At 45.6% G+C, this 15,155-nt stretch overlaps 1 protein-coding gene across 2 annotated transcripts in view; it reads left to right on the top strand.

Annotated features, from left to right (window-relative positions):
* PXDN (peroxidasin) overlaps positions 1–15,155 on the top strand; it is a 419,029-nt gene that overhangs the window by 185,001 nt on the left and 218,873 nt on the right. For both annotated transcript variants that reach the window (XM_033936817.1, XM_033936816.1), the window contains 2 exons: positions 9,707–9,778; positions 9,871–9,942. In XM_033936817.1, the coding sequence (XP_033792708.1) occupies positions 9,707–9,778; positions 9,871–9,942 (144 nt within the window). The remainder of the gene's footprint in view (positions 1–9,706; positions 9,779–9,870; positions 9,943–15,155) is intronic.

The raw sequence follows: 15,155 nt of genomic DNA, 5'->3' as shown, positions 1-15,155 counted from the left end.
CAGCATGGGACTATCTTCAAGTCCTGGGGTCCATGGTTGCCATGTTGAATGTGGTTTCTTTGACAAGGGCGCACCTGCATCCTCTTCAACATGCTTTACTCTCTCACTGGGGTCCACACAGAGATGCCTTGGACATGTCTGCCTTGGACTCTGGAAGCTCAGGTTAGTATGAACTGGTGGCTTCTACAGTCGCTCTGCAGGGGTACACCACTTTAAATTGCCTTCTGGATCTTGGTGATGACAGATGCCAACCTTCATGGCTGGGGAGCCCTCCTTAGTCATTATCCTGTTCAGGGGTGTTGGACGTCATCTGTGGAAATGGTCAATCAACCGGTAGGAGCGGAGAGCCATTTGGCTAGCTCTGATGCGAATGAAGAAGACTCTGGAGGATCAAATGGTCAGGGTCTTCTCTGATAATTTGATGGCAGTACCCTTCACCAATCGCCATGGAGGGACCAAGAGCAGCCCTCTGGCTCAGGAAGCCTGTGTTCTTTTTCTATGGTTGGAACGTCACCTCCAAGCGCTGATGGCAGCACATGTAGTTGGAATCTACAATGTTCAGGCAGATTTCCACAGACTCTGGATCTGGGTGAGTGGACGCTGTCTGTAGCGGCGTTCCAAGCCATAGAGCAATGCTGTGCTCGGCCCCACTTCGACCTCATGGCCATGGCAAGAAACAAGAAATTGGATTGTTTCTTTGGTCGAAGATCCAAGCCTAGAAGCGAGGGGCTTTGGCACTCTGGTGCAACCATGGCTTCAGGAGATTCTCCTGTATGTCTTTTTTTTCCTTGGCCAATGATAGGCTGGGTCGTTCGGCAGATCACGGTCCATTAGGGCCGCGTCATTCAGGTGGCTCCAGATTGGCCTCACAGACAGTGGTTCGCAGATCTGAAGTGTCTGTGCAGAAGTTGCAGCATTTAGCTGAGTGCCCATCTGGACCTGCCTATGCAGGATCTGGTCTGCATGGAAAATCCGGATCACCTTGCTTTTACGGCATGGCTCTTGAGTGCACTGTCTTAGAACACAAAGGATATTATGCTGTGGTTATTGATATTCTTAAGTCCAAGAAGTTGTCCACAGTTTCTGCTTACGCTAAGGTGTAGAAGGTCTTCCAACACTGGTGCGCTCAAGACTAGGTGGCCCCTTCTTCAGCTCCGATCTCGGTGATTCTCGCCTTTCTGCACTTTGGCCTGGATAAGGGTTTCATTGTGGCCTCTCTTTGGGTTCAGATAGCCAGATTCTCTTGTTTCAGATCCTGGGATTATTGGTCCTCATTGGCATCTCATTCAGATGTAGCTAAATTTCTGAATGGGGGGCCCTTCATGCCAGACTGCTCATTAAGCAACTTTTCCTTTCCTGAGACCTTAACCTGATGCTGTCTAGCCTTACCAAGCCTCCTTTTGAGCCCCTTCGAGATGCTTCCCTCTTGGACTTGACACTCAAGTTTTTTCTGGTTGTCATTACTTTGATACGATGTGTGTCTGAATTCCAGGCTCTTTCTTGCAGAGAATCATTTCTCCTTATTTTGGAGACTGGGGTTTCCCTATAGACAATTCCTTCCTTCCTACTGAAGTTGGTTTTGGCTTTCCATGTTAATCAGGAAGTGCATTTACCATACCTGCTGGTTCAGCCTACTGGTTCCAGGACACAAGATTGTCTGTTGAAGAAACTGGATAATAATAATAATAATAACAACTTTATTTTTGTACTAGTCTTATAGCCCGTTAAATTAACGGGTGCTAGAATATATGTGTGTGTGTCTGTCTTTATTTCTTTCTCTCTCTCTCTCTCCTTAGTCGCTTTCTGTATTTCTGTCTTTTTTTCTGTCTTTCTTTTTCCTCAGCTGTCCACCCATTCTCCCTTCCTTTTACCTTCCCTGTGTCCACCACCACCCCTTCACTGCTCCCCTTATCCAGCAGCAGCCCTTCTCCCTTTTTTTAATCTCCCCCCTGTCCAGCAGCACCTCTTTCCTGTCCCCCTGTCCAGCAGTAGGCCTCCCTTCCTTTTTCTCCCTCCCCGTCTCTTTCCCTGTCCATCAGCACCTCTTTCCTGCTCCCCCGTCCAGCAGTAGGCCTCCCTTCCTTTTTCTCCCTCCCATTTCTTCCCCTGTCCAGCAGCACCCCTTACCTTGCGTCTGCCCTCCGCCGACAGCCGCCGCAGCCTGCAGCCTCCGACAGCCGCCATGGCCTGCAGACACCGACAGCCGCCGCGGCCTGAAGACGCCAAGAGCCACCGCGGCCGACAGCTTCTGTGCCGCCTGAAGCCGACAAAACCCTAAGCCACGCATGCGCACTCCTACCTGCGGGGACCTAAAGCACACGGAAAACAGGAGCACGCAGGTAAGAGTGTGCATGCACGGCTTAGGGTTTTATTATATTAGAAACCGCAGTACCATGGCAGTTCAGAGCGGTTAACAGAGGAAGAGACTGTACATTTACAATGATGTTACATGCAAGACAGTGATGTTGCGCACAAGATAATAGTGTTACAAACAAGACATTCAGTTAAACTTAGCGTTCAGTTTAGCTTAGACATTCAGATTAACTTAACAAGTCGGGAGTAGTCAGGTAAATCCGGAGGCATATCAGAGATCAAGGCAGGAATACAAAGTAGGGGGGGAGTCAGAGAAATTTATCAAAGAGATAGGTTTTGATTGATTTCCTGAAAGATTGGTAGGAGGGTGAATTTGAGATGAGAGTGGTTAGGCATTTATTCCATTTGCCTGCTTGGAATAATAGAGATCTATCAAGGAATCTCTTGTAGATACAGCCCTTTAGGGACGGGAAGGCAAACAGATAGGCATTTTGTGTGCGAGTGGGGCCTAAAAATTCAAAGTGTTCCGACAGGTAGATTGGGGAAGAGCCTGTTAAGGTTTTGAAGCAAAGGCAAGCAAATTTGAAGTTGATCCTTGCCTCCATCGGCAGCCACTGCAGTTTTTTGTAATAAGGGCTTACATGATCAGATTTTTTGAGATTGTAAATGAGGCGAACGGCAGCATTTTGTACGATTCTCAAATGTTTGATGGTTTTCTTAAAGGATCCCAGGTATATAATGTTGCAATAGTCTAAGATGCTTAAGATTAGTGATTGGACCAACAGTCGAAAGGAGAGGAAGTCGAAGTAATGTTTGATGGTGCGAAGTTTCTAAAGGGTACAAAAGCATTTTTTAACCTGAGCACTAGTATGGTCTTCGAAGGTCAGGCATCGGTCCAAAATGACTCCAAGGATTTTGATAGTGGAGTTGATTGGGTAGTCTAACCCATTTAATTTCAGGGATGTATTTGTTCGTTTATAGGTAGGGCTTGTCAGGAAAATTTTGTTTTTTTCAGGGTTCAGTTTTAATTTGAATTGTGTGGTCCATTGTTCTATCTTGGTGAGGACAGAAGAGGTGAATTGTTCCGTCTCTTGTGTCAGCGAGGTTAAGGGAATGATAATAGTGATGTCATCTGCGTATATAAATGATTTCAGATTTAAGTCAGATAACATATGTCCCAGCGAAGCCATGTAGACGTTGAATAGAGAGGGGGATAGGGGGGAGCCCTGTGGAATTCTACAGGGATTGCACCAGGATTGGGAGAAGGTTCCGTTACAGTGAACCTGGTACATGTGTTTTTTTAAAAATCCTGTGAACCAGTTTAATACCTGTCCAGTGATGCCAATGGAGTCGAGGCAACTGAGTAAAATGTCATGGTCAACCAGGTCAAAGGCACTGCTCTAGTCGAACTGAAGTACCAGGGCGCTTTTTCCCAGTGAGAACAAGTGGAAGAGGTAATTGGTCAGTGATGCTAAAACAGTTTCTGTGCTATGATTTGTACGAAAGCCAGACTGGGAATCATGAAGAATGTTGAACTTCTCTAGGTATTTCATGAGGTCATGATTAACTAGACCTTCCGTAAGTTATTAGCAATGGATCTGTAGTTGGTAGCGGAAGAGATTGGTTCCTTGGGGTTTTTAATAATAGGAGATACAAGGATGTGGCCAAGTTCCGTCGGAAAGTGGCCAGTGGACAAGCATAGTGAAACCCAGTTGAAAAGATCATCTTTGAATGTGGGGAGGAGGGGGCAGTTTTCATGATAGAGGGTGAGCAGTTGTCTAGTAGGCAATTGGATTTAGCATATTTAAAGTAAAGCTTGAGAAATAGGTTCCAGTCTGGGCTTTCAAAATGATTCCAGGTCATGTCTGCTATTGAACCTTCGTTACCTACGGCAGGTTGGTTGAATATTGGTTCTATGCTGGAAACTACGAGAGACAATTTCAGATTAAGAATTTTGTTGGCAAAATAGTCGGCTAGGATAGTTGCAGAGGGTGGGAGGTCTGAGTTGGAGCGTTTATGTAAATCAATATCAAACAGAGAATTGACTATTCTAAAAAGTTCTTTGCTATTCAGCGAAGGGGAATTAATTATTTGGGAATAATGTTTACTGCGTTTATCTTTAATCATTCTTTTGTACTCTTTGACTTTTAGTCGCAAGTTGAGTCTATCGTTGTCCGTCCCTGATTTAAACCATGTTCTTTCAAATTTTCGTACTTCTCGTTTTAAGGCTAATAGGTCAGCATCGAACCAGCTGTCTGAAGGACAAAGTGTTTTCTTGTGAAGTCTCAGTGGTGCGATGGTGTTTAGGACCTGGTCGCTGAAATTTTTCCAATCTAGGAGGAAATTAGGGTCTAGGCCGGGGTTGGAAATAAGGCTGTAGTGCGACCAGAATTCTACTGGGTTTAATTGTTCTCTTGTCCAGATCATCTTCTTTATATAGTTGGGCCTAGGCTTCCTATATGGTTGTTTTTTGATCCAGCTTAATTCAAAATTACAAAGGAGGTGGTCCGACCACGGGGTGTTAGCCCAGGTTTCACCTATGAGACTTATATTGGGGGTAGTAGGGGCATTGGAAAGGAAAGTAATCAAGTCAAGGTGGTGACCTTTTCTGTGTGCAATTCTGGAGGCCGCATTATCGCAAGGATATGCTGAGACTGGAGTCGGTTCAGAGAATGGCCACCCGGATGGTCTCGGGACTCAAGGATCTCCCGTATGAAGAACGGCTAGACAAATTACAGCTATACTCACTCGAGGAGCGCAGAGAGAGGGGAGACATGATCGAGACGTTCAAGTATCTTACGGGCCGCATCGAGGCGGAGGAAGATATCTTCTTTTTCAAGGATCCCACGGCAACAAGAGGGCATACGTGGAAAATCAGGGGCGGGAAACTGTGGGATGACACCAGGAAATTCTTTTTCACTGAAAGGGTGGTTGATCGCTGGAATAGTCTTCCACTGCAGGTGATTGAGGCCAGCAGCGTGCCTGATTTTAAAGCCAAATGGGATCGACACATGGGATCTATTCACAGGGCAAAGGTAGGGGAGGGTCATTAGGGTGGGCAGACTAGATGGGCCGTGGCCCTTATCTGCCGTCTATTTCTATGTTTCTATATTTGTTGTAGTTGGGGGAGGCTTGGAAAAGCCTAGCGATGTGAGGAAGGAAAGTAGGTCGGCTACGTTAGAATTCTCTTCCTGCTCGAGGTGTAAATTAACATCACCGGCTAAGAGATTGTGGGTGCCGGCTGCCGAGTTAGTAAAGAGGAATTCATAGAAGTCTTCTTTTGCTAGATTCCATTTGTAACGATTAAGTTGTCTTTACAGTCTATTTTGGATATTTTGCAAGTGAGGATTTCCAGGTTGTTGGTTAGTTTAGAATCTAGAACTTGGAACTCAAAATGATCTCGGCCACTTCCTTTTTTCGAGTTTCTTGATAAGGGGATAATTTTGTAGTCTGGTAGTAGTATTTCCCCTATGATTGCATCCTGATCGGAAATTAGCCATATTTTGGTTAGAAGTACAATATCTAGGTGGGTTTCTTCCAGCCAGTCTTTGATTAATTGGGCTTTATTTCTAACCGAGCGAATGTTCAAATACGCTCCAGAAAAAATGGATTGTTCCAGGGGATGTGAGGGTTCAGTACGTTGTAAGTTTTTTAGGGACCGTTTTCTTTTGTGTATTGGTCTAGGGGGATGGCGAGTGGTGTTGACCACAGAGATTGGGAAAGGACCTGTTTCTGTGCAATCATGAAGGAGTCGATGGGGGCGGAGATATTTTTCAGGCCCTGAAGTTCTATTCCATGTAATGTAGGTTGGGATAGGTTCAAAGGCTAAGGCTTTTGAAATCCAACCTCTTGTGCCAAGCAAGTAGAGGAGGAAAAAGGCTATGAACTTTCATTTAGGGTTGGTCATGTTGGAGATGAGATTAGGAGAAGGAATAAGGGAGAAGAAACTGAACCTGCTGAACATAGGGGGGTGGAGCGGACAGTTCAAGCAAGGAAATATTACCTTACATTAGTGATTTTTATTCCGCTTGTACCTTGCGGTTTAAAGCGGATTACATAAGAAGAGAGCTGGACATTTCCAGGAGGGTACATGACATTGGAGAATACAGATTGAGGGTATAGACTTAATAACAGAATGAGTGTGTAGACATAATAACATTGGAAGATAAATCAGGCTACATTACATTAAATATCAAATAGTCTGTTTCCATACGTTGGTAGGTAATCGGTTTCGGTAGGATGAATTAGGTTCCATTTTTTTAAAAAATATTTTTGGTCGATTGAGGGTATGGTGCCAGGGAGTGAGCAAAACCTGGTCGGTGTAAGTGGAAGAGGAGAGGGAGATTAGGTAGATTGTATATACTTTTTGAATAGCAGCGTTTTGATTTCTTTACGGAATGCTTTGAAGTCAGATGTTGAGGTTAACAATCTGGTGATGGAGGGTTCGAGTTTTGCTGCATGCGTTGCTATGAGGTTATCATAAAGCTTTTTACGATGAGTGCCATTGAGTGGTGGGTATGAGAATGGTGTCAGTGTTCTTCTTATTCTGGGTGGAAGGTTACGGTTTAGGCGATCGTTTAGATAGGCAGGTGCAGTACCGTTGAATACTTTGAAGATTAGACAGTATAGTTTGAATTGAATTCTGGCTCTAATCGGTAGCCAATGTGAGTCTAGGTAGGCGTTGGTGATGTGGTCATATTTTCCGAGGGAGTAGATTAGTCTGAGAGCTGTGTTCTGAACGGTCTGTAGTTTTTTTTATCATGTTTGTAGGGCATGGTAGATATAGGATATTGCAGTAGTCCACAAGACCTAGTACCAGGGATTGTACAATGATCCTGTAGTGTTCTTTGTCAAAGAATTTCCTTATTTTTCTTAAGTTGCGCATTGTGAAGAATGCTTTTTGGGTAGTTTTGTTGATTTGAGTCTGCATAGTGCAGCATCTGTCTATCAGCACTCCCAGGATTTTGAGGGAGGTTTGGATTGGGTATTTGATTGCTTTAATTTCCAGGTCTGTTATGCGAGTGCTTATGAGGTGATGCAGGCTTAGGTTATCTATGTGAATGCTTATAAGATAATATAAACTTATGTACAGACTTGGGTTATTTAGACAAATGCTTATAAAGTAATACAGGCTTATATACAGACTTATATGCTTATAAGGTGATACAGGTTTAGGTATTAGGATGAGTGGTCATGCAAGTACTTATCAGTTTGGTTAGTGAGGGAGACTTCTGATGTTTCAGACGCTTCGCAAAGACGCGAGCTAAGGTGCAGAGTGATTCTGCGTTATTTGGAGGTCACTAATGAGTTTTGTCTTTCTGACCATCTGTTTGCACTGACTCATTCGGTTAAGCAGGGTGCTCCTGCATCCAGGGCCACGATTTCCACATATATCCATAGGGCCATTTTGTCAGCCTGCATTCTTTCTGGAAAACAGTCCCCTGTTTCCATAAAGGCACATTCTACTAGGAGTGTGGCTTCTTCATGGGCTGAAGCTAGAGCTGCCTCCCCCGAGGAGATTTACAAAGTAGATGTGACGGCAAAACAGGACTCTGCCTTTGGGTCTTCGGTCTTACGGACCGGTGCAGCAAGCCCAGCCTAGTTTTGGGGGGACTGCTTTTGTACATCTCATCTGCCTAGAATGTCTCAATTATTGCACTGTAAAAAGAGATTATGTACTTACCCTGGTAAGCTCTTTTCTAGTAGATAGGTGAGACATTCTAGACTCCTGCCCTGTCTTTCCTGTGCATGCCTACTGTTTCAGTCTATTTATGCTTCTCCAAGCTGATTTTTGGATGCCTGTCAGCCCTTGGAGTCTGGGAAGAATTCTGTATATATGTTTCTGTTTTATATGGGAGTAGTTTCTGAGCTCCTTTGAAGCCTTTGTTGGCAGTTAACATTACTGTTTGATTTTACTTCTTGAGCAGAACAGTTTGTTTCCAAGCCTGTTACTACTTCAAGTTTATTTGGTGGCTTTCAGTGCTTGGGTACTAACTGCTGGTGTAGCTAAGGAGCCCAGTGAAGTGCAGCAGAGGTAAAAGGAAAAATCCAGAGTGGATTCTTTCTTCAGATGGCATGCGACCGAGGGGATACTACCCATCTATCTAGAATGTCTCATCTATCTACTCCCCCGCCCTCATCTCCACACCTGCTCCTTCCCCAATCCCCCCTGCCGTGTGCGCATCACCCTTCCCTCCCCCGTACCTCTAGTTGTTCACTGCTGTGATCAACATGAAGTTCAATGTGCTCCTCGTGACCCCATTGGCTCTCCTTCTGACATAACTTCCTATGTGTGGCACCCAGAAATGACGTCAGCAGAAAAGATGATGCGGTTGTGAGGAGCATGTTGAAGTTGTTCTTGTGGCGGTGAACAACTAGAGGTACAGGGGAAGGAAGGGGGGGCGACGCACGCGTGGTGAGGGGAGAAATGGGGAGAGGAAGAGGGGTGCCAGTGCCCCTACCAAAATAGCATCCGGGGCGGATCGTCCCCCCCGAACTCCTTACTACGCCACTGTACCAGGGTGAGTACATAATTTCTTTTTCAGCAGCATTATGTGGAAATGCTGCTGAAGAGATACCTCGACTCCATCCAGGTACGAGTGGGCGATCTAGAGTGAAGCCATATGTTACTCAGCACTGATCAGTACCTGTTCCTGAAAAGTTATTGGGAGTGCGGACACTGAATTTTGGTGGTACCCAGATAACTTCTGGTGGCCACTCTATAGCTGAATACTCAGAACTGATATTCAGGTATATCAGTCGGGGCTGAAAAGAGAAATATAGATTTAAAATCTGCAGTATGGATTTGAATCGAACACAGACTGTGGTGTATAAATACTGGAGGTGGAGGTTGGGGTGGGGAGGGGGATTGATAGACTGAGTCAGAGAGCATTTGCACATAGGCATCCCTAAAGTATCATATTCAGCACCAGGATAGCTAGCCAAAGAATTTACTTCAGTGAGATTTATTGTGTTTGCACAGAATCTCAGGCTTTCTATCCTGAGAAGCAATATCTTTATTGCAGTCTATTAACCTCCCTTCCCTAACCTAACCTAGTAATAGGCTTTATTTTTTCTTGTTTGTATTTCTGGTTCCATCAACCTACTCTTTCAAACCTTCACTATTGTTAATTTTGGTACTCGGTTGTTTCCTTGCTGATGGCTCCCTGCAGTAACTATCAAATTCACATTTTTGCTTACATTATTTCATGAATAATCCATAAATATTTTGCCACTTATTCAGTGAAACATGCCACTGCCATATCATTAAATCAAAATCCTCTTTAGTATTATAGTCATTAAATATGAGACTTGACTTTTATAAATGTTAGACTGTATGCCTTTCAGTATGATAGTCTTAACCTGGTATAAAATGTTGCTTTAAATTTTACAGGTACCTTCATTTTAACCATATAGAAACTTTGGAACCAGAATCATTTAAGCATCTTCCCAAACTAGAGAGGCTGTAAGTATGTTTGTTCTGCTTGTTTGTAAATAATTTGTGATACTTATATGTAAATCTATGAATCATTGATGATTCTTTTTTTTTTTTGGCAGCTTTTTACATAACAACAGGCTAGCTCATTTAGCCCCTGGAACATTCCATGATTTGGAATCTATGAAAAGATTGTAAGTAAATCAGCTTATAATCCTCTATAATAAAACCCTAAGTGCACTTGCGCATTTAGGAGGCTGTGATCCCTGCCGCCGTGATGTGTGCTTCTGTGGCCGCATTCCATTTGCAACGTATGTGCCGGCTTATGGTGTGTGTGCCAGCTTGGGTCGATTTGCGGCGCATGGGTCAGCTTGGGGCACGTGCAGTGGATTGAGTGGTAGTTTGTCTCAGCGATGGCAGGAGTTTGTCATGCAGGTGCTGCGAGGTGTCCCATGCTGGTAAGAAGTGGAGAGGAAGAGGGAAAGGGGGCTGCTTTGGGGGGACAGCTGGACAGGTATTGATGGACAGGGGGAGCAGGGAAGAGGTGCTGCTGGCCAGGGGGAGGTAAAAGGAAGGGAGAAGTGCTACTGCTGGACAGGGGGAGCAGGCAAGGGGTGGTGGTGGACAGCCGAGGAAAGAGAGAGACAGAAAGAAAGAAATACAGCGGCCAAGGAGAGAGAGAGAGAAAGAAAGAAAGACAGACACACATCTATTCTAGCACCCATTAATGTAATGGGCTTAAAACAAGAACAACATGTTTATACAGAATATGGACACAGACTACTTAAATGTTTTTGATCATTTAACAAAAAATCATAGCTAGAGTTACTAATAAGCACTACCACTAGGGTGTGCTAACACTGTTAAATACATATTTATAATGTAATAACTAGTTAATTTTGCATAAAATTAGACCTCACGTAAAATAACATATGCCAGTGGCATTAGCACTGGATAATAACTCTAGCTGTGTGTTAGAATTTCATAGTGAGAATTGTGGCCCTGGTTCTATAAACGATGCCTAAATCAGTAGGCCCTTAGGGAAATGGTGCCTACCGCATGATAATCAAATTTAGGTGCTGCTCATAGAATCACGCCTACTACTTAGGCTCCAGTATATTTGGCCAGGGTTTTTCTGCCCTAAAATACTGGCGCCTAATGCTTTCAACACCCAAATGATGCTCCTAACAACATCTAATTTTCAGGTAGGCGCAGGTAGGCACCTTGCCAATTTTGGCACAGAATTTAAATTGTTTTTAATTGGCTTTTAATGGCAATTTCAGTTATCATGCTAATTAAAAAATTTTAAGTTCCATACCAAGAACATACCGAAATTGACTAGATGCTGTCAATCTTGGCACCATTTATAGAATCAGGTAATTTGTGCTTATTAGCTGCTCAAAAATTTAATCTGCATTTAAAGATGGCATGGGATATTAATGATGCAGTATGTTCACATAAAACTCCATGCTGCTACTAATTCCTATATATTCAGGGTGCTGTACATAAACAAATGAAATGATCCCTGCTTATTAGAACTAACAGTCTGTTCAAGATAGACAACCAGGGCAAATAAGAGACTTGGGAGTATAAAGCACAGCTAATAGGCACAGGCAGCTTCAGTTTAGACTTTTTTTTTAAACTTAGCCATTTCAAAAGAAAGAACTTTCAGATCAAATTGAAAGCAAGCTATTTGTGAATATCTAGTTTAAAGTATTTACTAGAGAGAGTTTCTTTAGGCATCAGGGTAAACACTGTGTTCAGTTACCTGTCAATCAAACCACAGTGACTGATTAAGACAAAAGTTCAAAAGGGCCCACTGATACATTATTTGCATTGTGAATCGGCAAGGAACTAGCAGCACATAAATAGGGTGCCACTGATTCTCCCCCTCATTCCAGAAGAGGTGCAATGAGAGGACTTATATAGAAATATGATGGCAAATAAAGGCCAAATGGCCCTTCCACTCTGTCCATCCACAGCACCTACTGTCCCTTACTCTTCCTAAGAGATCCCACGTGCCTGTCCCATGCTTTCTTGAACTCAGACAAAGTTTTTCTCTCTGCCACCTCTACAGAGAGACTATACAACTGTCTACCAACCTTTCTTCACTGGTAAGAGTTTGCTGGGAAACTGCTTACAAACCTGGGAAAAGGGAATCCTAAAGCTAAATAGATAAGCCCAGGGACTTATTTTATTTAAAATACTTTGCTTACTTAGCAGTGGAGTTTTAGGGATAGTTTTTTTTCTTAGTATAGGAAGTCTCTTTTAGTATACATAGCCTTGCATTTCAATGGGCTGTTTTAAAATTGCTATAGTATTATTATAAAGTACAGCTATTGGGCACAGGAAGCTTTAGTTTAGATAAGATTTTTAAAAGTGCTGAGGGAGAAGACTTCTGTATTGGTACATGTTTTTTTTATTTATTAGGATTTTATATACCGCCTATCAAGGTTATCTAAGCGGTTTTACAATCAGGTACTCAAGCATTTTCCCTATCTGTCCCGGTGGGCTCACAATCTATCTAACATACCTGGGGCTATGGAGGATTAAGTGACTTGCCCAGGATCACAAGGAGCAGCGCAGGGTTTGAACCCACAACCCCAGGGTGCTGAGGCTGTAGCTTCAACCACTGTGCCACATTTCCTCCTCCATGTGTGTACCAATGACAGGGGAAATGTGGTAAGGAGGTTCTTGAAGCCAAATTTGGGCTCTTAGGTAGAAAGTTAAAATCCAGAACCTCCAGGGTAGCATTTTCAGAAGTGCTCCCTGTTCCATGCGCAGGACCCAAGAGATAGGCAGAGCTCCGTAGTCTCAATGCCTGGATGAGGTGATAGTACAGGGAGGAGGGTTTTAGATTTGTTAGGAACTTAAGAACATAAGAATTGCTGCTGCTGGGTCAGACCAGTGGTCCATCGTGCCCAGCAGTCCGCTCCCGTGGCGGCCCCTAGGTCAAAGATCAGTGCCCTAACTGAGACCAGCCCTACCTGCATGCGTGTCTAACTTTCTCTTGAATCCCTGGAGGGTGTTTTCCCCTATAACAGCCTCTGGAAGAGTGTTCCAGTTTTCCACCACTCTCTGGGTGAAGAACTTCCTTACGTTTGTACGGAATCTATCCCCTTTTAACTTTAGAGAGTGCCCTTTCGTTCTCCCTACCTTGGAGAGAATGAACAACCTGTCTTTATCTACAAAGACTATTCCCTTCAGTATCTTGAATGTTTCGATCATGTCCCCTCTCAGTCTCCTCTTTTCAAGGAAGAACAGGCCCAGTTTCTTCAATCTCTCACTGTACGGCAACTCCTCTAGCACCTTAACCATTTTAGTCGCTCTTCTCTGGACCCTTTCGAGTAGTACCGTGACCTTCATGTACGGCGACCAGTGCTGAATGCAGTATTCCAGGTGGGAGTGTACCATGGCCCGGTACAGCAGCATGATAACCTTCACTGATCTGTTCTTGATCCCTTTCTTTATCATTCCTAGAATTCTGTTTGCCCTATTTGCCACCGCCGCGCATTGCACGGATGGCTTCATCGACTTGTCGACCAGTACTCCCAAGTCTCTTTCCTGGGGGGTCTGTCCAAGTATCGCCCCAGACATCGTGTATAAGATTTTTGTTACTGACATGCATCACCTGTCAGCGGGAGACAGCGTATCCAGATTGTTCCCGAAGAGAGGCAGCGTGGGAGCCCTGCTCCGCCCCTCTCCCTGACCGAAAGGGAACATCTAAAAGAGCACAGCACCAGCCGGGCCCCCTTTCAGGCCACCAGCGGGAGACAGAGTATCCAGATTGTTCCCGAAGAGAGGCAGCGTGGGAGCCCTGCTCCGCCCCTCTCCCTGACCGAAAGGGAACATCTAAAAGAGCATAGCAGCCAGCCGGGCCCCCTTTCAGGCCACCAGCGGGAGACAGCGTATCCAGATTGTTCCCGAAGAGAGGCAGCGTGGGAGCCCTGCTCCGCCCCCCTCCCTGACCGAAAGGGAACATTTAAAAGAGCACAGCGCCAACGGCGCTCAGCCGTTCGGCGTGCCTTTGTGAAGCGCCTGCAGTGACGACAGTTGGATTCTGAAGCTAACAAAATAACAGGCTCCAATCAGCAGGAGCACACCAGCACTTTACGAGAGCGATGGAGGACACAGGATCCCAGAGGTACTTTCCGGTATACTGCACAGTGCAATATGTACGACTACCTCCCCTTGGGAAGGCGGGAGTACATATGCAGTCGGTGTCAGGAACTGGAAAGCCTGAGGATGGAGGTCGGCAGATTGAGGGTCAGGGTCCAGGAACTGGAGGGACTGCGCACCACAGAGGAGACGAGCTGGTCAACCCAGAACACAGACGGAGCAGGCCCCATTGTGGACCAGGTGAGAGACCTCGAGAGATTCATCGAGGAGGCCTATAGGAAAGTGGAGGAACGGGACCAGCAGCTGCACAGACGGATGTCGGCAGATGAGACCCAGGATCCACAAGGCGACACCGGGGAAAGACCTAGCGGAGGAACCACGCAAGAGGAGGAGACCGCGACTCACCGGGACCCCGAGGGAGAGACACCGCACTACACCAAGGACACGGACCTGAGGCAGAGGAGGTTGCTGAGGAAAGGGAAGTCTGCTATTGTGGTGGGAGACTCGATCTTGAGAGAGGTAGACAGTCACGTAGCTGGAGGAAGGGAGGACCGGCTAGTGACTTGTCTCCCAGGTGCCAAGACACGAGACATCACTGATAGGATCGAGAGGATCCTGGACGGAGCAGAGACAGAGGAGACTGCGGTAATAATCCACGTCGGAACGAATGATGTGAGCCGGAGGAACTTCAGCATGGCCACACTGACTGACCAGTTCAGGGTCCTGGGACGAAAGCTGAAGCGGAGCACACGGAGGATAGCATTCTCGGAGATCCTGCCTGTACCGAGAGCAGATGCAAAGAGGCAGGCAGACCTCCAGGCTGTGAATGCATGGTTGAGGAGATGGTGCCAGGAGGAGGGCTTCCACTTTGTGAGGAACTGGACGTCCTTCTGGGGAAAGAGCAAGCTCTACCGGCGGGACGGCCTGCACCTGAGCACAGCGGGAACTAGACTACTGGCAGCCAATGTGAGGAAGGAGATCGAGAGGGCTTTAAACTGAGGAGAGGGGGAAAGCCGACAGCTGATCTGATGTTGACGCTTCGGACAACAGTATCCAGAACAGATGCTGAACGGGCTGACTGCAGGGAGGAAGCAGAGGGACCGGAGGATCTTATGATCAGACAGCGAGGGAAACATCAGGTAAAGGGAGCTTGCTGGGAGAAGACTAAGGGGCATGGAGACACAGGGGGACTGGGTGGCACGAGGGCGAAAGCTGAGGGCAATATAGAGGTACCACAAGGCGAGGGGGATCAAACAGAGGCTCAAGGGATGATAGCCCAGGAGGGGGC

Source organism: Geotrypetes seraphini, chromosome 3, assembly GCF_902459505.1.
Source record: "Geotrypetes seraphini chromosome 3, aGeoSer1.1, whole genome shotgun sequence".
Classification (NCBI taxonomy): domain Eukaryota; kingdom Metazoa; phylum Chordata; class Amphibia; order Gymnophiona; family Dermophiidae; genus Geotrypetes; species Geotrypetes seraphini.
Note: the sequence above shows the minus strand (reverse complement) of the source record. Positions and strands in the feature narration are given on the sequence as shown.